This window comes from Epinephelus fuscoguttatus, linkage group LG23 (assembly GCF_011397635.1).
Source record: "Epinephelus fuscoguttatus linkage group LG23, E.fuscoguttatus.final_Chr_v1".
NCBI lineage: Eukaryota > Metazoa > Chordata > Actinopteri > Perciformes > Serranidae > Epinephelus > Epinephelus fuscoguttatus.
Window position 1 is genome coordinate 15257780 of NC_064774.1, and position 27292 is coordinate 15285071.

Consider the following 27292-nt stretch of genomic DNA (forward strand, 5'->3'; position numbering starts at 1 on the left):
CAGACGAGGGCTTCTACAGCTGTAAATACTCAGTAAAATGTGAGTATGATTGATACACATGAGGGGCCGTACAAGGCATATTTCATTCTCACCCTCTCTCACACATACATTCTCCTTACACATACATATATTTTCACTCACACACATACATATATTTTCACTCACACACATACATATATTTTCTCTCTCACACACATACATTCTCCTTACACATACATACATTTTCTCTCTCACACACATACATTCTCCTTACACATACATATATTTTCTCTCTCACACACATACATTCTCCTTTCACATACATATATTTTCTCTCTCACACATACATTCTCCTTTCAAATACATATATTTTCTCTCTCTCACACATACATTCTCCTTACACATACATATATTTTCTCTCTCACACATACATTCTCCTTTCAAATACATATATTTTCTCTCTCTCACACATACATTCTCCTTACACATACATATATTTTCTCTCTCACATATACATTCTCCTTTCAAATACATATATTTTCTCTCTCACACACATACATTCTCCTTACACATACATATATTTTCTCTCTCTCACACATACATTCTCCTTTCACATACATATATTTTCTCTCTCACATATACATTCTCCTTTCAAATACATATATTTTCTCTCTCACACACATACATTCTCCTTACACATACATATATTTTCTCTCTCTCACACATACATTCTCCTTTCAAATACATATATTTTCTCTCTCTCACACATACATTCTCCTTACACATACATATATTTTCTCTCTCACACACATACATTCTCCTTTCACATACATATATTTTCTCTCTCACATATACATTCTCCTTTCAAATACATATATTTTCTCTCTCTCACACATACATTCTCCTTACACATACATATATTTTCTCTCTCACATATACATTCTCCTTTCAAATACATATATTTTCTCTCTCTCACACATACATTCTCCTTACACATACATATATTTTCTCTCTCTCACACATACATTCTCCTTTCACATACATATATTTTCTCTCACATATACATTCTCCTTTCAAATACATATATTTTCTCTCTCTCACACATACATTCTCCTTACACATACATATATTTTCTCTCTCTCACACATACATTCTCCTTTCACATACATATATTTTCTCTCTCACATATACATTCTCCTTACACATACATATATTTTCTCTCTCTCACACATACATTCTCCTTTCACATACATATATTTTCTCTCTCACACATACATTCTCCTTACACATACATATATTTTCTCTCTCTCACACATACATTCTCCTTACACATACATATATTTTCTCTCTCTCACACATACATTCTCCTTTCACATACATATATTTTCTCTCTCACATATACATTCTCCTTACACATACATACATTTTCTCTCTCTCACACATACATTCTCCTTACACATACATACATTTTCTCTCTCACACACATACATTCTCCTTTCACATACATATATTTTCTCTCACACATATACATTCTCCTTTCACATACATATATTTTCTCTCACACATATACATTCTCCTTTCAAATACATATATTTTCACTTGTCTTTTACACACATATATTTTCACTCTTCTCTTTTCAACATATACACATAGGCTGCTGTCGGAAAGTCTTTTTTGCTTAGGAAGGTTCCTAGCTGAGTGAAATGACCCTGAAGTATTTTAGTGGCCACCATGATAAGAGCTGTTCGAATTCTCTAAACACTAAGGAAAGGAGGTTCGCTGCTTCCTTTCAGATCTCCTTTAGCATAGGATACATCGGACCTTCCTAAGCGATAGGAAAGGAGATAATTCCATCCCACAGGTCATTGCTGCGGCAATATTTACGCACCATTCACAAACTCAAATGATTAGGAAAGAAAAAGATCAACATGACCGAGAAAGGAAGGAGATCAACATCTAAGTTACCGCTGTTTATGAAGCATTATACATCTCATGCCATAACTTGTTCATATATATTTTTTCAACTTTCAACATTATGTTAAACTTAGATGCAAACTATGAACGTTTTGCTATTATTGGTGTACCCTCCATCCACAGCTTTGTTTAACTTGTTTTATAACAGGATAAACAAATATACAAATATACAGTGCATCATTTTAATTTCCGATTTTCGTGTGAATGAGAAAAAACGGAAATGGAAAACGTGGAAAAAATTCCCATTTTCATCTTCAAATGGCTAATTGATATAGAAATTAAACCAAAACCAGAAACCTACTTATTTTTCGCCTTTACTGTTATATCTGTATTATCTGCCCCTACTGCATCTCAAAACATTGGCATCGGCTATGCTTATGGCCTAGATAGATAGATAGATAGATAGATAGATTCAAGAGTATTATCTAGACATGCTCTATGTGTAAAGTGCCCTGAGATGACTTTTGTTGTGATTTGGCACTATATAAATAAAATTGAATCTAAAAAAATAGATAGATAATCAATGAAGTAACGTTGCTGTGCCTCGTGCGTAAATGTGCATATACTTGGCGTATCTGGAGATTTAAATAATCAGTGAAGTTACTGCTTCACACTTTTTATTCCCCTGTACGGTGTTTCCCTGCAGAGCTACAGTGGAAGGATCATAACAAAAAATACAAATGACTGTAATGTTAAAAGATATCTGCCTGAGGTTATTAAATACCTGCAGCGAGCACCCCACCCCACCCCCCACCCCACAGCAGAAACAATAAGAGTGTTTCCCCATAAAGAGAGACGCTGTGTGCATTTACGCACGAGGCACAGCAGCGTCCCTTTTATTATTAATATTATTATTATTTATTATTTATCTGTCTATGCAGTAGGGGCACATAATATTGATTTAACAATAAAGCCCAAACACAAGTTAATTACTGGTTGTGGTCTAATTTCTACTCCAATTGCCCATTTGAAGAAGAAAATGGAAAAAGCACGTGGATTTCCTTTTTTTTTTTTTTTTAAATTCACACGGAAAAACAAAATAATGCATTTAATATTTATCTTCTTATAAAACAAGCAATTTGAACACAGCTGTGGACGGAGGGGACACGCACCGTGACATATGCTCAGTTTGCATCAGTCATTTATTCATTTGAGCTTTGTTGTTTACTACTTGGGATTCAGATGGATGAGTGTGAGCAAACATTCTCAATGTGACAATTTCGTTTCAGTTTGTGGCTGGTTGTGGCCTATATTCCTTTTTTTAAATTCAATTCCAACCTTAGTAATTAAACAATATCTTTCACCGTGTTGTCCACATTTATATATCCTGCATGAAACAACACGATGAGAACGTACGTACGTGCTGTGAGGCAACAGGGCCAACCACAGGGCCAACCACTGCGCCACCGTGCCGCCTGTATAAAAATGCTCTCAAGCATTTTAGAAAATTATTGTGGGCACACTGCTATCCACATATTACACATGCTCAGTATTTTGTGCAGTGAATTTGTTGGTAGATAAAAAAAATCCCATCATTCCATTCACAATTAGTAGATCTCCAGTGAAACGTGATCCCATCGGCTCCTTTACCTTGTGCACTGTAATTTAGTCCTTTTTGCGTCTTCTTACATTGTTGGCTGCTGCTTTATAATTGTGCATGTTTCCGGATGGTTCTGGTAATCCATGGTTTCTGGTTGTGGAATAATTTCACCGTCCACACATCCTGGCCTCAACAAGACAGCTGCATGGTCACTCCTCCTGAACACTGTCGGCAGTGATCCACAGCAGGATGGGGACAGCAGCTCACAGTCCCACTGACACACCAGTCTTTGTTCACCATGGAACACACACTAGGGCATTAACGACTCTGATTTTTTTCAGGTCGACGTATCTGTCAATAAAGTCGAGTGGAGTCGACAAGTCATTTGATGAAGTCATCACATTGACACGGTAGAGGAAAGTGAAGTATCTCCACACGTGATGTGTGTCTGTCAAGGCCCGAACATACTTGGGTGGAACGTACGCAGAATGGACTCTGCGGATGTCCGCGCGGACCAAAGCGGACGTCCGCAAGCCCTGTGCGTGCAAAGCTCAGATTTTACGACCGCGTGGACTCCGCTCCGCGCACCAGTGACTGCTCGGCATGTATTTTTCACATTGCGGGGATTTTTCACAAACATTTTTACAGGAAACTACAACGCGAAAGTGCGCTCGACTATGAAAGCCCGAATGACTGCGGACATTCCTCGCGGAGTCTGCTCCACTTACAGTACGCCGTCAAGGGTAAAGTATCAGCGTAATCAGAGGCAGTGATTGCATTCCGTACACAAGCACACACAGAGAGAGAGAGGGAAAAAACACACGACTTGTCGACTCCTCCCGGGGGGTGTCGACTTGTACCACTGACGTCGACACGTCGACAAATCGACTTTTCTGTTAATGCCCTAGAACACACGCCTCCTCTCCTTCTCTTGCCTGAGTCTTCTGCTCCGTCACAATTGGTGTACACAATAAGAGTCACCTGGTGAAATGGCGCTGTCAGGGATCAGCCAAGTTACAGTGAACATCCTGATTTCCTGTTGAAAACTGATGCGTCACAGAGGTTGTCCAGTTTATTTCCAGCATCTGTACAATGGCTAGCAGGATGCTAGTTTGGCTGGCGCTCATTCTCCATCTTTTCCTCGATGTTTACTGATGTTTACATTTGAGAACCTTGACATGGCTAGCTAGCAGCTAGCTAGCTAGCAGAGGAGAGTTCACAGACTGGTGAGTTGATGCTCATCATCCTGATGAGAGACTTGCAGCCACACGCCATCATCGTCCAAAGTTAACCACAAAAAGCACCACCAACACGCTGACAGAGAGGCGACTGGAAGCGTCTGTGCTTAACTTGTGGATTTAATTAGTCTGAGCACGAGCACAAGACTATTGATGCTTATTCTCATTTAATATTAATACACTGCATTGTCTTTATTTTGTACAGTCATTTTGTCATTTATTTTTTTTGTATGAAACTTTGAATCCAAGCTATTCCAAAGAGCAGCACAAGTATATTTGAGCTTCTGATAGTACAGCTTTAAAGTCAGCATCTTTTATAAAGTTACATAAGATAAATCCAGGATGGACATTAAAAATTATTTTAATATACAGTATGTAACAATTTGCTATCAAGCAACATATCTTATTACATGTACATGTTTTCCCTTTGTCTTAAAAGTATATTTATAACTGCTGTACATATTTTATTTTTTTTAATATTGTTTTTTTTTAGCATTCTGTGCATCAATAAAATTAAAAGCTAATTTATTTATTGTTTTTTTAACTGGACTTCTGAACTGGATAAAGATCCCATATTAGCCGTCTGGCACTATCAGTCTTGGCAAAAGCCATAAAGTGGACTTGGTGTTGGTTTTCAGGAACTATTTCTTTGGTTAAAAGAGTTCCAACCAGAACTGTTCGGTGATCTGTGGATTATCTAGAGTTACTGAGACATCTGCTCAGCAAAGACATGTTGCTGTGTGGCTCCATTTATTCAAATTCAGTTCACCTACAGTACAGGCCAAAAGTTTGGACACACCTTCTCATTCAATGCGTTTTCTTTATTTTCATGACTATTTACATTGTAGATTCTCACTGAAGGCATCAAAACTATGAATGAACACATGTGGAGTTATGTACTTAACAAAAAGGTGAAATAACTGAAAACATGTTTTATATTCTAGTTTCTTCAAAATAGCCACCCTTTGCTCTGATTACTGCTTTGCACACTCTTGGCATTCTCTCCATGAGCTTCAAGAGGTAGTCACCTGAAATGGTTTCCACTTCACAGGTGTGCCTTATCAGGGTTAATTAGTGGAATTTCTTGCTTTATCAGTGGGGTTGGGACCATCAGTTGTGTTGTGCAGAAGTCAGGTTAATACACAGCCGACAGCCCTATTGGACAACTGTTAAAATTCATATTATGGCAAGAACCAATCAGCTAACTAAAGAAAAACGAGTGGCCATCATTACTTTAAGAAATGAAGGTCAGTCAGTCCGGAAAATTGCAAAAACTTTAAATGTGTCCCCAAGTGGAGTCGCAAAAACCATCAAGCGCTACAACGAAACTGGCACACATGAGGACCGACCCAGGAAAGGAAGACCAAGAGTCACCTCTGCTTCTGAGGATAAGTTCATCCGAGTCACCAGCCTCAGAAATGGCAAGTTAACAGCAGCTCAGATCAGAGACCAGATGAATGCCACACAGAGTTCTAGCAGCAGACCCATCTCTAGAACAACTGTTAAGAGGAGACTGCGCGAATCAGGCCTTCATGGTCAAATAGCTGCTAGGAAACCACTGCTAAGGAGAGGCAACAAGCAGAAGAGATTTGTTTGGGCCAAGAAACACAAGGAATGGACATTAGACCAGTGGAAATCTGTGCTTTGGTCTGATGAGTCCAAATTTGAGATCTCTGGTTCCAACCGCCGTGTCTTTGTGAGACGCAGAAAAAGTGAACGGATGGATTCCACATGCCTGGTTCCCACTGTGAAGCATGGAGGAGGAGGTGTGATGGTGTGGGGGTGTTTTGCTGGTGACACTGTTGGGGATTTATTCAAAATTGAAGGCACACTGAACCAGCATGGCTACCACAGCATCCTGCAGCGACATGCCATCCCATCCGGTTTGCGTTTAGTTGGACGATCATTTATTTTTCAACAGGACAATGACCCCAAACACACCTCCAGGCTGTGTAAGGGCTATTTGACCAAGAAGGAGAGTGATGGAGTGCTGCGGCAGATGACCTGGCCTCCACAGTCACCGGACCTGAACCCAATCGAGATGGTTTGGGGTGAGCTGGACCGCAGAGTGAAGGCAAAGGGGCCAACAAGTGCTAAACACCTCTGGGAACTCCTTCAAGACTGTTGGAAAACCATTTCAGGTGACTACCTCTTGAAGCTCATGGAGAGAATGCCAAGAGTGTGCAAAGCAGTAATCAGAGCAAAGGGTGGCTATTTTGAAGAAACTAGAATATAAAACATGTTTTCAGTTATTTCACCTTTTTTTGTTAAGTACATAACTCCACATGTGTTCATTCATAGTTTTGATGCCTTCAGTGAGAATCTACAATGTAAATAGTCATGAAAATAAAGAAAAAGCATTGAATGAGAAGGTGTGTCCAAACTTTTGGCCTGTACTGTATATCGCATTAAGGTAAAGGCAGATATCAGACACAGAACAGCCCTGTGGGTCTATGTCTACATTTTAAAGGAGAAGTACACCCATTTTAAAAATCCATACGTCATTCCTATGGTCTCAGACAGTCCAGAAATATTAGTAAACATAAACAACTCTCCCAAATCCAAAAACTGGATCACTGAAACTCAGATTTTTGATATAAAGTACAAAGTCTGAAGCTGCTCCATAGACAATGAAAAGGTGTAAAGGTGTTCTAGATGACACTGAGGGCACAGATACAGAGGAATGTTCTGAGTATATGGGTACATTTTCTGTTTCACAACTGAGAACACTACAATATAATAAACCTCATTTAAGCATAAAAAAAAGAAAAACATTCTGTGGGTCCACAAAATCAGACTCCCATTCATTGTCTGTGGAGCAGTTTCAGACTTTACGCTTGATGACATCACAATTTTGAGACTTGTGTCACTGATTTATAGCTTTGAGAGAGAGAGTAGCTCATGTTCACAAATATTCATTGAACTTTCCTAGGCCTAGGAAGTAACATATTGGAGTTATTAATTAAGGGGTGTTCCCCTTTGAACTAAACGTGCATCTGCTGCTAGACTAGAGAGCACAATGTGAACAATTATCTTAAACAGGACAAATCAGTTTTTGTTATTTGAAGCATTAAACAATGTCTCACATGAGTCCTTGCTATTGGCACACAGTTAACTGTCAGAGGGGGCAGGGCTTCGGCTCTCGTCATGTTCGCTTCCGATGATGAGACTATTTCTGTTCTGCTTGAGTGTGTTCACTTCCTGTGGGTGATGTCGTGACCAAAGTTGAAACCAGAATTTCACCATAAAGGGATGACTTTTAAAGTTTCTGTTCTAGAGCGATGGAATACTTTTCTCTGCAGTACTGCCGTTCAACTTTTTGATTTGAGCTGAAGAATGAACATTTTTTGAAGGAGTTTTTCCAGCGTGGTGAGAGAACCCATGGATTAAAGACGTGAGTATGACACCTGTAATGTCAGCTGTCCACTTGAAACTGTACGCTGTGGACAGGTAGGCAGTTTATTCATTATTCATTCATTCTTCTTGACTTGAACTATTTTATACAGCAGGCGTCATAGTAGCACTAAGAATTATTGACCCTTTGAGAGGCAGCAGTAGCCCACAGGATGATCATATCTATATCAGGAAGGAAATTTAAATGTTTATCTCTTTCCATTATGAGATGATATAATTCTGTTTAATAAAACATATATACATCTATGGGCAAAAATACGCCTCAGTCAAACCAGTGCAGTTGTGTGAGCGTCGTGTAAAAGGGAAGGAAGTACAAACCACATAAACTCAGAAGAAGAAGTCGGAGAAAACTTCCGATCCAGTATTTATATGTGATGCATAAAACTTCTTCTTCACAGTTCCTTATTTTTCTTCACATGTTGCAAGCTTATTTTTTTTTTGTCTTTACACAGTGTAGAAGCATTTCTAAGAAGCAGAGTAACTGAGTAACAGTACTGGATGTGAGGATGGGACACACTCTGCTCTGTGGGCTGGGGCTTTTCTGTGAGTACATACAGTAGATACAACTTTTAAATGCCTGAGTGTATTTTATATTTGATAGTTTCTGTCAGTCTGATAATCTCTGATGAAGTTTCAAACTTTATTTTAGCCCTGAGTCTACTTCTCTACTGTGGACATGCTCAAGGTAATTATATAGTTCTCTATTTCTTTCTCTTTATATGTTCACTGAAGACAAATATCCACCAAATGTATCACTTTTCATCTCATCCTAATTCTGTGTTCTGTTTTGTCAAGAGAAAACACATTGACATTTCACATCTTATGTTGGTTTTATAGATGCTGTGCTGACCATTGAACCAAACTGGTCCACTTTATTTACCGGAGAGTCTGTTACCTTCATATGTGACATGAGGGTGGGAAAAGACACTGACTGGTATTACACAATCGACAGGGATCGTCAAGAATTTATCCGCTACAGCTCAGATAAGAGATATACATCACAGTCTCTATCTACAGGCCACAGTGGTGAATACCAGTGCATTGGTGATCACAAGCGCTCACCATATTCAAGAAAACAAAGTAATAAAGTCTCTCTAACTGTATCAGGTAAGTGATAAGTTTTACCACCATGACCAAGTTCACTTTAAGCATTTATTTATATATTTATTTATTTTTATCAGCCATGTTGATACGATCACCCTGTTTGGCATAGTGCTAATACATAGTGTATAAATGTTAATCTTGTTTATAAACTAGTTTTAGATTCAGAAACCTTGAAGTGGAGATAAAACACTTAACGACGTAGGCATTTCCCATTTTCAGATTTTGTGCCTCCTCGGCCCTTCGCTTTGTGACCTGGAAATCGATCTTCGTGTTCGTGTTCTCGCAGGGCGTCCCAATTCCTAAAATGCATCTTGAGAAGCGAGGAGTGAGGAGGCTTGCTGGAAAAGCTAAATAGAAATATGTGTATAAAAATGAGCCTTATCTATCTATCTCTCCATCTACCTACCTACCTACCCACCCCAACAACATTTGCAAGTCAAAGCTAAAAGCACTTTTATAAAAACAGACTGTGATCAAAATAAAATGCAAACACAGGGATTTTATTCTCGTTTGAAAATTTGCAGCTGCACAAACAGTTGCACCTCCAAAACACTAGTCCGGCAGCGGGGTATCTGTGAAGTGCTGTAAAGTTTAGTTGATTCAAAACACACATTAAACACACATTAAACACACATTAAACATGGCTTAATAGAGACAATTTCAAACACAAGTACACAAATCAGCTTCACTATAACTCACAGCATTCACAGACAAACATTTGTCTTTATCTGGACACATTTTCCCCACAAATACAACATGCTAATGTTATTAGCACAAGTCTATGGCATTTTACATTGTATAAATTAGCCTTGTGGCCAGCTGACTTTTATCTAATCATATGAAACCAGGGTCAACAACATTTAACAAGGAAAATGTTACAAAATTCGGCTCCGTTACAGCTCACAGGGCTCACCTGCAAAACAACTGTGTTATACTAAACACATTTCCCAAAAAATACAACATTCTAACATGATTAGACATATAGTGATTGGCATAATTTGCAGCTGTGTTAGAAACTTCTCTGATTGGTTGTTTCTGCCACTCTGTGGTCCGACTCTAGCAATTGCCTTTCGTGACAGTGGAAAGAGAAGGGAGCAGGGACATGAGTTATTTCTCAGATTATGCCGTATTATTTATTTGCACAGTATTAATACAATTGGTTTAAAAAAAAAAAAAACAGATTGTGCAGGTGAGATGAAAAACTCCTTAAAGGGTTATATGTTATCTCACCTAAATATTTAATAAAACAAAAAGACAAAGAATTAAAATTGCCTATGAAATAATCACTAAGATACAATATAGTACCAAAAATAGAAATATAAAGTAGGAAAGAAACATAAAGTTATCTGTCTCATGTACTTGTTTTAGAACATTGTGATAATTTCAGCAAATATGACACAAAAATAGTTTCATGAAAGTTTCCAAGTGTAGCTTTAAATTCAAAATGTTACGACATAAATCAGTAATAATTATTAACATTTTTTTTTAAATGACATGTTTATTTAATTGAGCTGATTTACTAAAAAAGGTATGACCTGTGTTCCACAGACAAAGATGTGATCCTGGAAAGTCCTGCATCCACTGTGTTTGAAGGAGAATCAGTGACCCTGCGCTGTCGACATCGTAATCAGACAAAGGAGAAGAATGCTGTTTTCTACAAAGACGGATCACCTATTGAAAGAGACACAAACCATCAGTCAGCGATGTCTTCAGAAAACACAGTTCAAGTCATTTCAGATGGGAGCTCTTACATGTGTAAATTTGAGGACGAGGAATCTGAACCAGTAAAACTCAAAATGGAACGTAAGTAGTTTTCACACTAGAGTCTCAAAATTTAAGGGCATTTTGCGATAAAGAGCAGCAGGCATGTACTTTAGCATTTCCAGAGTGAAGTGGAGTGATGATTTCTCTGCATTATCTTAGACACAGTGGACACTTAACAAAGGGAAAAAGAGAAAGCTGTGTTTAAATTGTCGTTCATTCTTAGAAGTGTGTTTGTGCTCACTTTAATCCATGTTAGGTTAATTTAACCAGCAGCTTTAGTGGTTAATAAATGTTTAACAGAAGCATTGTTGCAACTGATTTCCATCAGTTTACGATACTTAAATAATAAACACTGATTTAAAAAGGTGAAAAATATTGATGTATAAAAAAGAAGAAGGACTGTCCTATTCGTAAACAGAGATATCAAAAATGTAACAAAAGGTAGTCCAAACTGAAAGTCCAAGGCAATCTGGCGTAGTGTAAAAATCCTTTCATAAAATGGGGATATCAACACGTTTTGACTATGCAAGTCTTCATCAGGATATCCTGATGCATAGTCAAAACGTGTTGATATCCCCGATCTCTGTTTACGAATAGGACAATCCTTCTTCTTTTTTATACATCAATTTTTCCTTGTCCACGAAGAGCACCTGTGTTGTTTTTTGATTCCTTTTATTCTGATCCAGGGCAGCACTCGCTTTTTTTCTTTTTTTCTTTTTTTCTTTTCTACAGTTAATTCTCGGGATAAAAAAATGACCACTTTTGTGTCTTTGTCTAAATTAAACAGCACAACCAAAGGCCAGACTGAGGAAATACATTCCATCAGGGGGCAGTGTGACGCTGACCTGCTCTGTGAGCCCATCATCATCATCATCATCATCATCATCATCATCTGGTTGGAAATACTTCTGGTACAGAGGCAATAAAGCCTCTGAACCTCTGACCACACAAGATGTTGTCTTCCTCTCAAATGAAACAATCAGTGTCTCACAGGGAGGACTCTACTGGTGCAGAGGAGGAAGAGGAGATCCACTTTACTACACAGAGTACAGTGATCCAGTCGGTAATATGATATGGAATATAAAATGCAGAAAATAATACACCGTGTATTTTGGAATGAGGATTAAGACTAACACTGAAATGAGTTTGATGTTTAATCTTTTCTAATCGTTATATTTGTGGCCTCTTGATCATGAACAGTTACAAACAGAGCTGTTGTGACCCTGCGACCCAACTGGCCTGAGATATACTATCTGGAGACGATCACACTGACATGTGAAATTGAGGATGGAGGAGACGCTGAGTGGGAGTATGAGTGGACGACACTCAGCTCATACAGACCTGAAAAACAAAAGGAAAACATGATTAGAAATGTGTTGTCATCACACAGTGGAGACTACAGGTGTATGGGCACACTGAAACATGAAAAGTCTTCAACAGAGTGGAGTGATGCTTTCGCATTGAGAGTATCTGATTGTAAGTCACATGTCATCAGTCGTCATCTTTATTTTGCTGAATGTAAAACACACACACACACACACACAAAAAAAAGAAAACAAAGAAAACAGTGCGGTTTATCTTTACATGCGTATTACACAGTTGGAGATTGGTTTTCATATTGTTAAATCACTTTCCAACAGATATACCTCAGCCTGTCCTCACTGTGTCTCCATTATGGCTGAGTCCTGGAGCCTCAGTAACTCTGAGCTGCAGTGTTGAACATCCATCTGCAGGATGGAGGTTCTTCTGGTATAAGGCTGTTCCCAAACTGTCAGACGACTCCTACAGCTATGAGCTGATACCTGGCAGCATCCATGGGACTGAACAGGATTCCTACATTGTTGATGGACAGACACACACAGCAGGATATGTGTGCAGAGCTGGAAGAGGAGATCCAGTGTATTATACTCATTACAGTGGACCTAAGTTTGTCTGGTCTGGAGGTAGGTTTAGTTTGAGTTTTTTTATGCTGACACAATAGTAGACATGCACTTGTGATGACCATTCCCTCACACCAACATCAAGGGCCGTATTAAACAACATTCTGAAAACACTCTCAGAGAGCTCCTAACTTAGCCTAAATACTTTTAGTAAGGAGTCCTAGCTTAGCAGTGATTTAGGAAAGTTCTCAGAGCAACTTTGAGCGAGGAAGGGACAGAAACTTTTACCTTAGTGAGAAGGTGTAATTGACATGGTTGCTAGGTATGATGCATTCTTTTAACAGATGTGATTGGTTTGAGCCTGCAAGGTGTGGACACCCAGTGGAAATGAAATGAACCACTGACTGTCAAAGTGTTGTTATTGTTAGTGTGATCACTCTGCTGATGGAAGGTTGAGACAGACTCAAGTCATCACTGCTGCACTGCTTCATTTTTCTAGTGCTTCAAATATCGTGCTATTGTGATCATTTTATGTCTGACGTTATAGCATTAATGTGTTGGATGGAAAATGCGCGTACTCAATGAGATCAACCACAAACATAATTCCTGCCCAATCTAATCTGTAGCACTTCATTAACTCACTGTCATCCAGTGTTTGGAGAATATTTCTCTTACCTCTTTGTGTTTCTGCCATTTTCTCCTCTGATTAAGAAACTCTTAAGTCTCTTTAAAGTCCTCCGCTTTACTCCTAACAGTTTTTCATCTTAGGAGCTCTTTGAAGCTCTACGATGATTTGTGAATAACTTTAATCTTTACGAGGACCTAGTCTTACCGTTAAGGACATTCTATGAAAACATCAGATACTGTCTTTTTCTTCTTTTCTTCCATCCATTTCTTCAGCTTCCCTTTCCTCTGTTCTTTTTTCCATTTTTATTTTGATGTACTTTCTTACTTTGCTCTATTTATGTTTGCTTGTTTCCTTCTTTCTGCCCCCCAAACCCTTCAATGCAGGGCTTTTAGGTGTAATGGGGTATTTGTCTGTTTTTGTGTTGCTGCTTTTATGTAATGGTTCCCTGCGGTACTTACATTTTATTATATACAGTGCCCTCCAAAAGTATTGGAACAGTGAGTCCAATTCGTTTACTTTTGTTGTAGACTGAAAACATTTGGGTTTGACATCAAAAGATGAATATGAGACAAGAGATCAACATTTCAGCTTTTATTTCCAGGTATTTACATCTGGATCTGATACACAACTTAGAAGATAGCATTATTTGTAATGGAACACAAAATTTTTAGGTGAGCAAAAGTATTGGAACATATAAACTTAAAATAGATTGAAGTGAATGAGACTCAATATTTAGTTGCAAATCCTTTGCTTTCAATAACTGCATCAAGCCTGTGACCCATTGACATCACCAAACTTTTGCATTCTTCTTTTGTGATGCTTTTCCAGGCTTTCACCGCAGCCTCTTTCAGTTGTTGTTTGTTTTGGGGGGTTACTCCCTTCAGTCTCCTCTTCAGCAGGTAAAATGCATGCTCTATTGGGTTTAAGTCTGGAGACTGACTTGGCCAGGCTAAAACCTTCCACTTCTTGCCCCTGATGAACTCCTTTGTTGTTTTGGCAGTGTGTTTTGGGTCGTTATCTTGCTGCATGATGAAGGATCTCCCAATCAGTTCGGTTGCATCTTTCTTTAAATTAGCAGACAAAATGTTTCTGTAGACTTCTGAGTTCATTTTGCTGCTGCCATCATGTGTTACATCATCAATGAAGATGAAAGAGCCCGTCCCAGAAGAAGCCATGCAAGCCCAAGCCATGACATTACCTCCACCGTGTTTCACAGATGAGCTTGTATGTTTGGGATCATGAGCAGATCCTTTCTTTCTCCAAACTTTCGCCTTTCCGTCACTTTGGAAAAAGTTAATCTTTGTCTCATCAGTCCATAAAACTTTTTCCCAGAATTTTTGAGGCTCATCTCTGTACCTTTTGGCAAATTCCAGCCTGGCCTTCCTATTCTTCTTGCTAATGAGTGGTTTGCATCTTCTGGTGTAGCCTCTGTACTTTTGTTCATGAAGTCTTCTGCGAACAGCAGATTGTGATACCTTCACTCCTGCCCTCTGGAGGTTGTTGCTGATGTCACTAACAGTTGTTTTAGGGTCTTTCTTTACAGCTCTCACAATGTTTCTGTCATCAACTGCTGATGTTTTCCTTGGTCTACCTGTTCGACGTCTGTTGCTTAGTACACCAGTGGTTTCTTTCTTCTTCAGGACATTCCAAATGGTTGTACTGGCTATGGCCAATGTTTGTGCAATGGCTCTGATTGATTGTCCATCTTCTCTCAGATTCACAATTGCTTCTTTTTCACCCATAGACAGCTCTCTGGTTTTCTAGTTGGTTCCACCTCTAAATGCAGTCTGCACAGGCAAAATCTATCGTACCCAATCTGAAACTGAGCTCAGACATTCAGTGCTATTTATTGTTTGAATAATCAATGTAATTGGGAGACACCTGGGCAACAAAACACACCTGTCAGTGACATGTTCCAATACTTTTGCTCTCATGAAAAATGGGTGGGTTCAAACAAAAGGTGCTATCTTCTAAGTTGTGTATCAGATCCAGATGTAAATACCTGGAAATAAAAGCTGAAATGTTGATCTCTTGTCCCATATTCATCTTTTGATGTCAAACCCAAATATTTTCAGTCTACAACAAAAATAAAGGAATTGGCCTCACTGTTCCGATACTTTTGGAGGGCACTGTACCTGTATTGGTGTGATCCTTTGCGTTTAAACTCCAGCATTTAAACACATTAAAATACAGTTAAACCAACTGATTGTTGACAGTATGGCCTTTTTTATTTTTTTCATTCTTTGTTTTTCTGCTTTTTATGTGTTTTTAGATTCTCATTCAGCAGCGTCTCTCACAGTGATTCCTGACAGAATGCAACACTTCAGCAGAGAGCCTGTGTCACTGAGCTGTGAGGGAAACTCTACTGAGTGGAGAGTGAGCAGGTTTTCTGTAGATGGCTACCTTGGACACTGTTCTTCTTCCTCTTCTTACTGGGGGACCATGACTGGATCCAGATGCAACATGGACCGTTACTGGCAGAGTGGAGTCTTCTGGTGTGAGTCTGAAACAGGACAGTTCAGCAATGCAGTCAACATCACTATACAGTGTGAGTCTTAATTCATTTAAAAGATTTTGTTTCTGAAGTATTTTAACATTCTGTTACATAGTTTTGAAAATGTGAAGGTGACTAACATTATACAAACTGATTTTCAAAATGAGTGAAACTTGATGACCTTTAAAAGAGCTCATCAGCTTTAGTTCATTCAAGTGTCAGTTCTTCATATCATCCAAGATATTGTCAGATGGATTTTATTGCTCATTGACACCTTTATGACAATAATCATCTAACATTAATTTTATACTTGAAGTACCAGAGTTTTGAAGCTCTACCAGTCTGTAGCACACTGCCACAAAATCCACATTGGCTGCCAACAAATACCAATAATAATGAACGTTAATGTGTGAATACATTAATTAGGGCCCGAGCACCTAGCGGTGCGAGGACCCTATTGAAATGCAAGGATTTTTTATTCTTCTTCTTCTTCCTCCAAATGAATTGCCTTTTTGGGAGGCTTAACATACCCAAAAACTCATGAAACTTTGCAGATATATCAGAACTGGTGAAAAATTTGATATTTTAAGGGTCTTGTTCATGGGTTCCAAAAAATGGCTCAGTAGCGCCCCCTGCAAAAGTTTGAGGAAACAGCCCCTGAAGCTAGTTTAACCTACATGTATGAAACTTGGCAGGCTTGTGTAACCCTCCGAGACGTACAAAAAAGCCTCTTGGAGGCATGCTCTAAACCCAACAGGAAGTCGGCCATTTTGAATTTACTGTGCAGTTTTGGTGCATTTTTGGCCATTGTCAGGGGTCATAAATGAACGAACTAGTCCTAGAGATTTCATCTGATCGACTTCAAACCTTGGTCTGTCCCATCCCATGAAAAGTTATCAACAGCTTGAGTTTTCATCAATGCGTGTGACCGTAGGATGGCTTCAAAGTCAGGGGTCTCGCCACTCAACAGGAAGTAGTTTATAACTCCAGCATACATGGTCCAGTATTTCCCAGACTTAACAGGATTGATGCCAGTCCCGCCCTGAACACATCTACATGTCAATAATTAGAGATAAATATAGCACCCCCTACTGGCAACAGGAAATGTCATGTTTTAGACTTTAATGTAGATCTCCTACAGAATTGTCCAGATCCATCTCAAACTTGGTGAAAAAAGTCATAAGACGTTGATGATGCTTTATTGTGGAAACTGAGTTTTCGTCGAAGGGTGTGGCCATGGCCTGGCGGTGAACTTTGATGTTTCACCATGATGATAAATGTTGCTGTAACTTGACTCCACATGGGAATATCTTGCCAAAACTTCACACATATGATGACAGTCAAGCCCTGAACACATCTACAGAGGAATTTTGAATCACTGCCATAGCACCACCTACTGGCAACAGAAAGTTACTTTATACATTATTTGATGTCCCTCTTCTAGCAGATTAATCAGACCCACCTCAAACTCTCTGGTCTAAGTCCTTAGACCTTGATGATACTTAGAAATGAAACTTTTGAGTTTTCATCAAACGCTGTCACCGTGGCGCCGCCTTGTTCGCCATCAACCACGATGTTGTTTTGAAGGGACAAGGGATGCTTGAAAACTCACCAAACGTGGCATACACATCACAGGTTGCAAATCCTATTGTCTGATGTGATTTTTGTGCTTTGATGCACCAAGATGGCTCAACAGCGCCCCCTAGAATCTTTCAATTAAGCAGCCCCCAAAGCTGGTTTGACCTGCATGTATGAAACTTGGTAGGCACCTGTAACACTCTATCACGTACAAAAAAGCCTCTTGGAGCCATGCTCCAAACCCAACAGGAAGTCAGCCATTTTGAATTTACTTGTGCCACTTTTGTGCATTTTTGCCCATTTCCAGGGCTTGTAAATTAACGAACTAGAGCTACAGATTTAATCAGATTGGCTCCAAACTTGGTGTATGTAAGCGTGACTATGTTGTGACCAAAAGCTATCACAGGATTTGCCCAATGTTGAACGGTGCGCCCATTGCTGAGCGTTGAATCTTGAGGTCTTGCCATGAAAAACGAAATTGCTGTAGCTTTGGTATAAATGGTCCAATCTCCACCAAACTTCACATGATTCATATTAGTCCTGCCCTGAACACATTAACATAACCATATTTCCTGATACTCATAGTGCCACCTAGTGGTGACAGGAAATAGGTCTCATCAAACACTTATGATTCGATTTAGCTGATAGTTACATGCTGTGGTGTGTGTTTTTATGTATAAAAACATGATGTATAATTAGTGCACACTCCAACTCCCCCTAGTGGAAAGAGGAAGTGATACAAAATGTGAAATATGTCATTCCAGCACTTTCACAAGAATAGGCCAAGTTGCTCCGGCATGCGATGTCTAACTTTGACAGAAATGAACTGAAGCATCAGAAGGCGTCCTGCCAGCACCCCCCCCCCCCCACCCCAAGTTGCATGAAGGTGCGAGGGCCCGTTCATCGCTGCTTGCGGGTTTAATATATTATTATAGCTGTAATTAACAGAGAAATCAAACAGCTCGCACACTGCAGGGCTCCAATGCTCAGTCGAAATTTATTCAGGTAAGTAACGTTTCGAGCGTCAGGCTCTTCATCAGACTTTTTTAGGACAAAGGGTGCCGCCATCTTAAATACACACATGACGTGGTCACATGATGCAAATATGTTGTTTGTGCCACGACGAGGTCCGCTGACCAGGACGGTATTCATACGCTGTACAAGTTACAAGAAAAAGAAGTGCGCCAGTTTTTGCATGCCTTCACAGTGATTACATGAGAGTGAAAAGAATTCCTCGGGGACTACGACTTGTTAAGAGCCCAATAATAGGCAGAGACAACGACACATTCGTCAGCCGCTGGTGTGAAATTTTAAATAAATGCTCCTTCGACCTCAAGGCGCTGACAATCCAGGAGCTGTCCTCCCAGCTGAAAAAGACCAGAGACAAAGTAAGTGAACTCAAACGTCAACTTCTGTTTAAGTCTCCTGACAAAGATGACATGGTGCAACTTCTACTAGAATGTGAACATAGAAAAGTACAGCTACAACAAGAACTCACTGAAGAAAAAGTTTGACCGTGACACTTGGTGCCACAACACCTCGTCGTGGCACCAAGTGCAATGATGTTGTGGCACCAACGACATCATTGCATCATGTGACCACGTCATGTGTGTAGTTAAGATGGCGGCACCCTTTGTCTTAAAAAAGTCTGATGAAGAGCCTGATGCTCGAATGCTAAATTTCGACTGAGCATTGGAGCCCTGCAGTGTGCGAGCTGTTTGATTTCTCTGTTGTTTGCATCGTTTTCGGCTCAGCACCTGCCCTTCTTCCGGTTTGGATGTGCGTGTGTTTTTCTTTGTTTGTGTATAGCTGTAATTAAACCACGTACATCACCATAGTGCCATATTTTCCAGTCTGATGAAGGTTGGCTGCTCGGGTAAATTGGCATTTTCTGTATGTAATTTCCAAAATAGTCAACATTTTATCTAAAAAATGTCACATCCCCAGTCACCAGCAGCTGAAATGAAAGGACTTGTTTAAAGGTCCAGTGTGTAGGATTTAGGGGCATCTATTGGCAGAAATGGTGTATAGTATTCATAACTATGTTTTAATTGGTTTATTATCATCTGAAAAAAGAGTCATTGTATTTCCGTTACCTTAGAATGAGCTGTTTATATCTACATACAGCCACAGTAGTTCTCCTACAGGCTTGGTCAAAGAGAGAAGTTTCAGTTCGACAACCTCACCGCTGGATTCCACTAAATCCTACACCCCAGACCTTTAAGGGTGATCTGCACTGAAATTACAGTATTACAGTACATCAGTGAGCAACACTGAAACAAGTACTATAATCTTTTTGTTGGTTTGATGACAGAAAGATACATTTACAGTAAGACAGGGATTTCTCAGTTACTGCATGCAGCTGTAAAATTAATTCAAACATTTATTTTCATAATGTTACATCAGCTTGTTTAAGCTGCACCAGCTGATCTCTGCAACCAAATCTTTGTATTCTTTAATCTTTTTACAGACGGTGATATTATCCTGGTGAGCCCTGTCCATCCTGTTACTGAGGGAGATTCTGTCACTCTTGGCTGCAAATTCAAGACAGAAAAAGTTCCTTATAATGTGGATTTCTATAAAAATGACAAACTCATCCCAAATGTTACTGGAGGGGAGCTGACTATCTCTGCAGTGTCAAAGTCAGATGAAGGCTTTTATAAATGTACAGGAAAAAAATCACAAGGTTGGCAGATTTTGACGTCACCAGAGAGTTGGATGTCAGTAAAATGTGAGTATGATTAAAACAGTTTCTTCAGCATTTTTTCTAAGCTGTGTTACGGTCCAAGATAGAAAGATTATATCTGAATTAGTCTGACTTTGTTTAGCTTTTTTTTTTTTTTTTAAACAGTTTAAACTGAAGTAACCCTTCAGACATGGTACCTTGACCCTAGGTCTGTTATGCGTTTCCACCACAAACAGTACCCTTAAATGTGGGTGGGTTTGTTGTCACTCGCTGCTCTGTTCAGCACTCACTGTATTTCCTCACACATGGAACAACGCCTGCACCTCGTTTATCGTCCACAGAACAAGGTTACACGGCGACATTTTCAGAACAAAACAGAGCAGACTGCAGTGAGAGCCTCTCTCCATGGGATATTTAAAAATAGCGAGGTTGTGCCTTTAGTCCTTCTCAGGCAAGCTCAGGGGTTTAGTGTTGCTGGAGCCCACAGGAACAATGCTCCACAATGCTTTTTTTTCTCTCAGTGAGGATTCGAATATACACAGTTCACATAATGTGGTCGAAATTAATATATATATTTTTAAATGTTTGAAGATCCACTCATTACTTAAAATGTATGTCATCCAAGAGAGACATAAAAAACTGAAGTGATGGTAAAAGTTGTCACAGTGCAATTTAAGCTGTGTTCATTTATTCACGTCATCATCAACTCATGCATTGAGTAACATTACAAGAAAACGTTCCACCTTTTTTCTGCTGCAGGAGACAGCAACATCCTTTATTTTTATAGTTGTATTTTACAAATGTAAAACTTGCCACGGTATGAAGAGTGGTTACAAAACCAGCCACAACTCAGCCCTGAGCAGAATGACCGTCTGCTATTGACCAGTCAACGGACTGCAGTGTTCACAGCTCCACCTTTTAGCCCCAGATCTGTGTGCTAGGTACCCCAACAGAGGGGGGGACCAAAAATGGGGACGGTACAGAACGGTTCCATTGGTACCATCCACAACTTTTCACAGTGGAAATGAAAAAAAGCGCAACGAACTGAACTGAACTGTTCTGTGGAAATGGGTCTTAAATGTGTATGGTATCTGATCAGGGGTTTATAAAAGTGTATTTTTGTGTATGTGGTTTTCTACTTTTCGTAGGAAAATGTACAAGCAGTTTGTGAGAACAGTTTGATGTATGTTCTTATACATTTTGGATGTTAGTCATTGTTTTCTTACTGTTGGAGTTTTATTACTTCGGCTTGACTGGACCTTGACTCTGTGTTTATGTAAAGCACTTTGGGAAATCTATTTGTGAAAAGTGTTATATGAGTAAATATTAATATAGGTTATTTATTTTAGCAGCGCCCAGGCTTGAAGGAAGCTCTCCATTTCCTGTGCTGTTGATTGTCGGGCCGGTTTGTGGAGTTTTACTGATTCTTCTCCTGCTGCTGTTTGTGTGTCTCTACAGAAAGTCAAAAGGTGAGAACTTTTACTTCTGATGTTAGACTGACTCTGATGTGATTACATGTACTGTAGTAACAGTCGAACAATTCGCCATACAAAACAATGTAACAACAGATGTCTTTTTCCTCCACAGATTCATGCTTTATGAGGTCGGTTCAACACTCTCTTCTCTCATTCTGAATGTGACAGTAGCACAGTGCATATGCTTTTTAAAGTAACTGTATTAACTTCATGTTTTGGGCCCACCAGGTCTCAGAGCAGCAGTCGGGGCCCTGCTACAGACCACATGATCAACCAGGATGAAACTCAGCTCAAAGAATATGCTCCTCCTCTCCATGGTCAGCCTTCACCCTGATTAATTTTATGATTTATCATCAACTCATCAACTAAGACTAGTATTTCACATGTGATTATCTGTTTTGGTAGTGATGGCCAAATGAAGCCTCATGAACCAATTTCTTTATTTTCTGACCCCACCCGATGGCGCTCTTGGTTTAAAGATAAAGGCTGAAGGACTGGCAAGGAAGTGTGCTTTCAAACCTTTGTTGAACAGACAGCGGCATCTGGTGGCTTCAGAAAATAAAGACAGTGGTTCAAGAGGACTCATTTGGCCATCACTATGTTTTGGAATTATATAGAATATTCTATAATGTGATCAAAGGTTTTACTATGACCTTGGCTTGATTTTCACTGCTCTGTAGGCGATGCTGTTCTCTATGAATCAATCAAAGGCTTTGAAGAACCTGAACATGGTAAAGTATAGACTTTATGTTTGACACTGAGCAGTTAGATATACTAGAATAAGATGATCAGGTGATTTATTGACAATCCCTTAAGTTTAAACAAATATCTATGTTTCAGGTGAATCCAGCGATGTCACATATTCTGTGGTTGAGCTCAAAAACATCGCTAAGAAGGGTGAGTACTTTATTTTATGTAGTGACAATTACATCAAACACTAGAGATGCCTTTGTAGACCAACAGTACCTAAATAAAATACAGGAAGTTGTCTTTTCATGCATTCATCTGATCCTTCAAACAGGGAAGAAAACAGAGGAGCCAGAGGAGAGCGCAGTTTACTCAGATGTGAAGATAAGATCAGCTACAGGTACAGTGAAGTATAACAGATTCACTCTAACTTTTTACTGGGTACTGTCACAGTGTAATCTTTTCATACCACTTCATACCACTAGATTTGTCAGCAGTGTCTGCAGTGGTCAAATTCTACAGTACATAAAGAACTCTCATGTAACCCCCTGCAGTACCCCTAGGGGTACCCGTACTCCACTTTTAGAAACACTGACCTATTCCTCCTAACACTGTAACCTATATCATATTTCCTGTTGTGTTCTGTTGTGTACACTAAGATTATTTTAGATCATGTATGGATGCACACACGATGTGCATTTTTGGATAAGTCACTATAGTGATTTATTTTACAGATACAGATAGTTAAATGGGTGAGAAATGGGAGTTATACGTCATTGAGCACCCTTAATTCTTAAATAGCTCTAACCTTGTTTTTCCTTTTGGTTTTCATCAAGATCAATAGAGAGATCTGCATCGACAAGACCAGCAGAATGGATGATAACATGAATAACTACATCAGTGTTTAAACAGTATTTGCTATTTTTATTTAATTATTGTGTGCAGCTCCGCTATGCAAATATCAGACATTATTCTGTACAGTTAAACTAATGGCAGGTCATTTAAAGAAAATGATTATGTGGGTCTTAAGCTTCTGTATTGTTAAAAGTATGGTTGACCATTTCTTGTATCAATAAACTTTTGTTCCAGTAGTTTGCTATCAGCAGTGTTTTTAATTGTTCTTACATGTTTTCCTGTACATAAGCAGTTTATTTATTCTTCCATCTTCTCTCTGATTGTAGTGATCCAGTAAAATCAAGCTTTTGTTAGACGTATGTTTCTTTGATAGAAATCTAAAAACTTGCACATTTTTATGCAGATGACATGCTTTTATGTGTCAGCAGCTCTTCTCTTAATCAGGCCATGGAAAATCTACACACTGCTTTTGATACATTTCAGATCTCTCTCATCAAACATGAGCTTCAAGTTTATGCTGTTCTCTAGGTCACAGGTTTTCAAGCTGGGAGTCCTGACGCCCTCTAAGGGTCACCAAAGCTTCACAGTGGGTTTGTAGGCCTTCTTGATTTTAAGGGGTGTAAGACAAGTTTTTTCTAAAAAAAAAAAAAAAAGATACACAGTAGGCCTATATCTTAGCATTTCACTTATTTCTGTGAAGAACTATACATACATATATATGTATATATATATATATATATATATATATATATATATATATATATATATATATATATATATACTGTAATAAGCAACACGTCATTTACTGTATAATAAGCGTCAAATTCGTTCAAGCATCAAAGTCACATTTAACTGCAACAGGATGCAGGTCAATTTTTCTCTTTACCATTCTTAGCTTGACCTTAATTCTGGCGGGTAATGTGACACAAAAACAGAAGATACATGTCAGGACTCGTGCAACACAGCCTCATTAAACTGTAATAGCTTTAACTAATGTTTTCCATCATTTTGTAATTGTCCAATTCCAGGCTTTTCTGTGGCCGCTGGGCTGAAAGCTAAAATATACCACAATACACTCAGTGGTATCTCATCATGAAGATACTTTTGTTTGTTCTGTGTCTGATATCTGCCTTTACCTTAATGTGATATAGGTGAACTGAATTTGAATAAATGGAGCCACACAGCAACATGTCTTTGCTGAGCAGATGTCTCAGTAACTCTAGATAATCCACAGATCACAGAACAGTTCTGGTTGGAACTCTTTTAACCAAAGAAATAGTTCCTGAAAACCAACACCAAGTCCACTTTATGGCTTTTGCCAAGACTGATAGTGTCAGACGGCTAATATGGGATCTTTATCCAGTTCAGAAGTCCAGTTAATAAATTAATAAATAAATTAGCTTTTAACTTTATTGATACACAGAATGCTAAAATAATAATAATAACTAAAAACAAAAAATATCAAATCCATTAAGGTAAAAATAAAATATGTACAGCAGTTATAAATATACTTTTAAGACAAAAGGCAAACATGAACATGTAATAAGATATGTTGCTTGATAGCAAATTGTTACATACTGTATATTAAAATAATTTTTAATGACCATCCTCGATCTATCTGATCTAACTCTATAAAAGATGCTGACTTTGAAGCTGCACGATCAGAAGCTCAAATATACTTGTGCTGCTCTTTGGAACAGATTGGATTCAAAGTTACCTACAAAAAATAAATGACAAAATGACTGTACAAAATAAAGATAATGCAGAGCATTAATATTAAATGAGAATAAGCATCAATAGTCTTGTGCTCGTGCTCAGACTAATTAAATCCACAAGTTAAGCACAGACGCTTCCAGTCGCCTCTCTGTCAGCGTGTTGGTGGTGCTTTTTGTGGTGGGCTTTGGACGATGATGGCGTGTGGCTGCGAGTCTCATCAGGATGATGAGCATCAACTCACCAGTCTGTAAACTCTCCTCTGCTAGCTAGCTGCTAGCTAGCCAGGTCAAGGTTCTCAAATGTAAACATCAGTAAACATCGAGGAAAAGATGGAGAATGAGCGCCAGCCAAACTAGCATCCTGCTAGCCATTGTACAGATGCTGGAAATAAACTGGACGACCTCTGTGACGCATCAGTTTTCAAGGATATCAGGATGTTCACCAAAACTTGGCCAGCGCCATTTCACCAGGTGACTCTTATTCTGTTTGCCAATTGTGACAGAGCAGAAGACTCAGGCAAGAGAAGGAGAGGAGGTGTGTGTTCCATGGTGAACAAAGACTGGTGTGTCAGTGGGACTGTGAGCTGCTGTCCCGATCATGCTGTGGATCACTGCCGACAGTGTTCAGGAGGAGTGACCATGCAGCTGTCTTGTTGAGGCCAGGATGTGTGAACGGTGAAATTATTCCACAACCAGAAACCATGGATTACCAGAACCATCCGGAAACATGCACAATTATAAAGCAGCAGCCAACAATGTAAGAAGACGCAAAAAGAACTAAATTACAGTGCACAAGGTAAAGGAGCCGATGGGATCACGTTTCACTGGAGATGTACTAATTTTGAATGGAACGATGTGATTTTTTTTATCTACCAACAAATTCACTGCACAAAATACTGAGCATGTGTAATATGTGGATAGCAGTGTGTCCACAATAATTTTCTAAAATGCTTGAGAGCATTTTTATACAGGCGGCACGGTGGCGCAGTGGTTGGCCCTGTTGCCTCACAGCAAAAAGGTTCCAGGGTGGAGGGTTTGATCCTAGGGTGGGGCAGCCCTACTGTGTGGAGTTTGCATGTTCTCCCTGTGTCAGCGTGGGTTTTCTCAGTGTACTCCGGCTTCCTCCCACAGTCCAAAGACATGCAGGTTAATTGGTGACTCTAAATTGTCCGTAGGTGTGAATGTGAGTGTGAATGGTTGTCTGTCTCTATGTGTCAGCCCTGTGATAGTCTGGTGACCTGTCCAGGGTGTATGTCAGCTGGGATAGTTTCCAGCCTCCCTGCAACCCCCAACAGGATAAAAAATATGGAAATGAAGAATGACCTCTCCTTACAGACCTGGAAGAGAAGCAAAACAACAAAACAAATCATTATTCAAGATGCAATAGTGCTCTCTGACATATTAATCTGACTTATATCCATTTAACAATCTGCTGAATAATCATTTCAGTGTGCACATCATGTGGTGCATTATTACCAAGAGCGGTTCCTGGTTTAACTTCAGAATAAACAGCTTCATCAGTTGCTGGGGCAGTTGATTTTCCTATAAATGGAGAGGTTCAGTTTAATTAATAATATGTACAGTATGTAGCGTAATAATGTTTTTACAGATTTTACTCATATTTACAGTAAACAGTTCTTAAACCATGCATACATGTAAAAATAAATGAAATGTGCATTACTAATAATAAGCTTAATAAGAAATATAGAGAATAGATAATATAAACATCTATGACTTTAAACAGACTAAACTCATGCTGCATACTGTACACTGCTCTCTGCACAAGACCAACATGTTGGACAATAACAACTGAAGGTGAAAGCAGACTTTCCTCACCTTTGTTTTTCTTGGCTTTACCTTTGTTGTGCTGGGTGACTTGGGCATACGTCACATTGTCATCTAAAACACAAGCTAGATTTCAGGATTTGTTTGCTCAGCTGACATATTCTGTGCCGTACGGCTAAATGGATGAATGGACAGGTAGAATGGAAATAAAAGAAATGTGTGGGGTTTTTTTCAGTTAATGTATCTTTTGTTTTTTAGCTGGCCTTCTTTAAGTTTAGTCTGGTTCAAAACCCTTTAGTGCTGGGGTGACCTCGAGCTCACTAAGTAGATTGTGCACCCCAAACAGGCCAAGTCCTTTGCAGCGGCATCAGTTTTGCACAAGCTAAAAAGCAAGGTTTGAAATTAGCGGCCAAAAACTTAAATCACTAAGCAGATGCAAGAAGAATACAATGACTGTTTGGCAAATGGGCTCTGGGAATCTCACTCCCGGCACCCA

General features: G+C 39.1%; 1 protein-coding gene and 1 long non-coding RNA gene across 2 annotated transcripts in view; one reads left to right on the top strand and one right to left on the bottom strand.

Annotated features, from left to right (window-relative positions):
* Positions 1-27292, top strand: part of LOC125884319 (uncharacterized) — a 268232-nt gene that overhangs the window by 95325 nt on the left and 145615 nt on the right. Inside the window, exons 29-32 of the mRNA XM_049569217.1 lie at positions 11873-12076; positions 12214-12489; positions 12654-12956; positions 15794-16069. Of these exons, the coding sequence (XP_049425174.1) occupies positions 11873-12076; positions 12214-12489; positions 12654-12956; positions 15794-16069 (1059 nt within the window). The remainder of the gene's footprint in view (positions 1-11872; positions 12077-12213; positions 12490-12653; positions 12957-15793; positions 16070-27292) is intronic.
* Positions 24797-27023, bottom strand: LOC125884297 (uncharacterized). The gene is made up of 3 exons (XR_007448681.1): positions 26848-27023; positions 26488-26553; positions 24797-26348 (listed from the first exon to the last, which is right to left on the bottom strand). It is a non-coding gene; the product is annotated as an uncharacterized LOC125884297 (long non-coding RNA).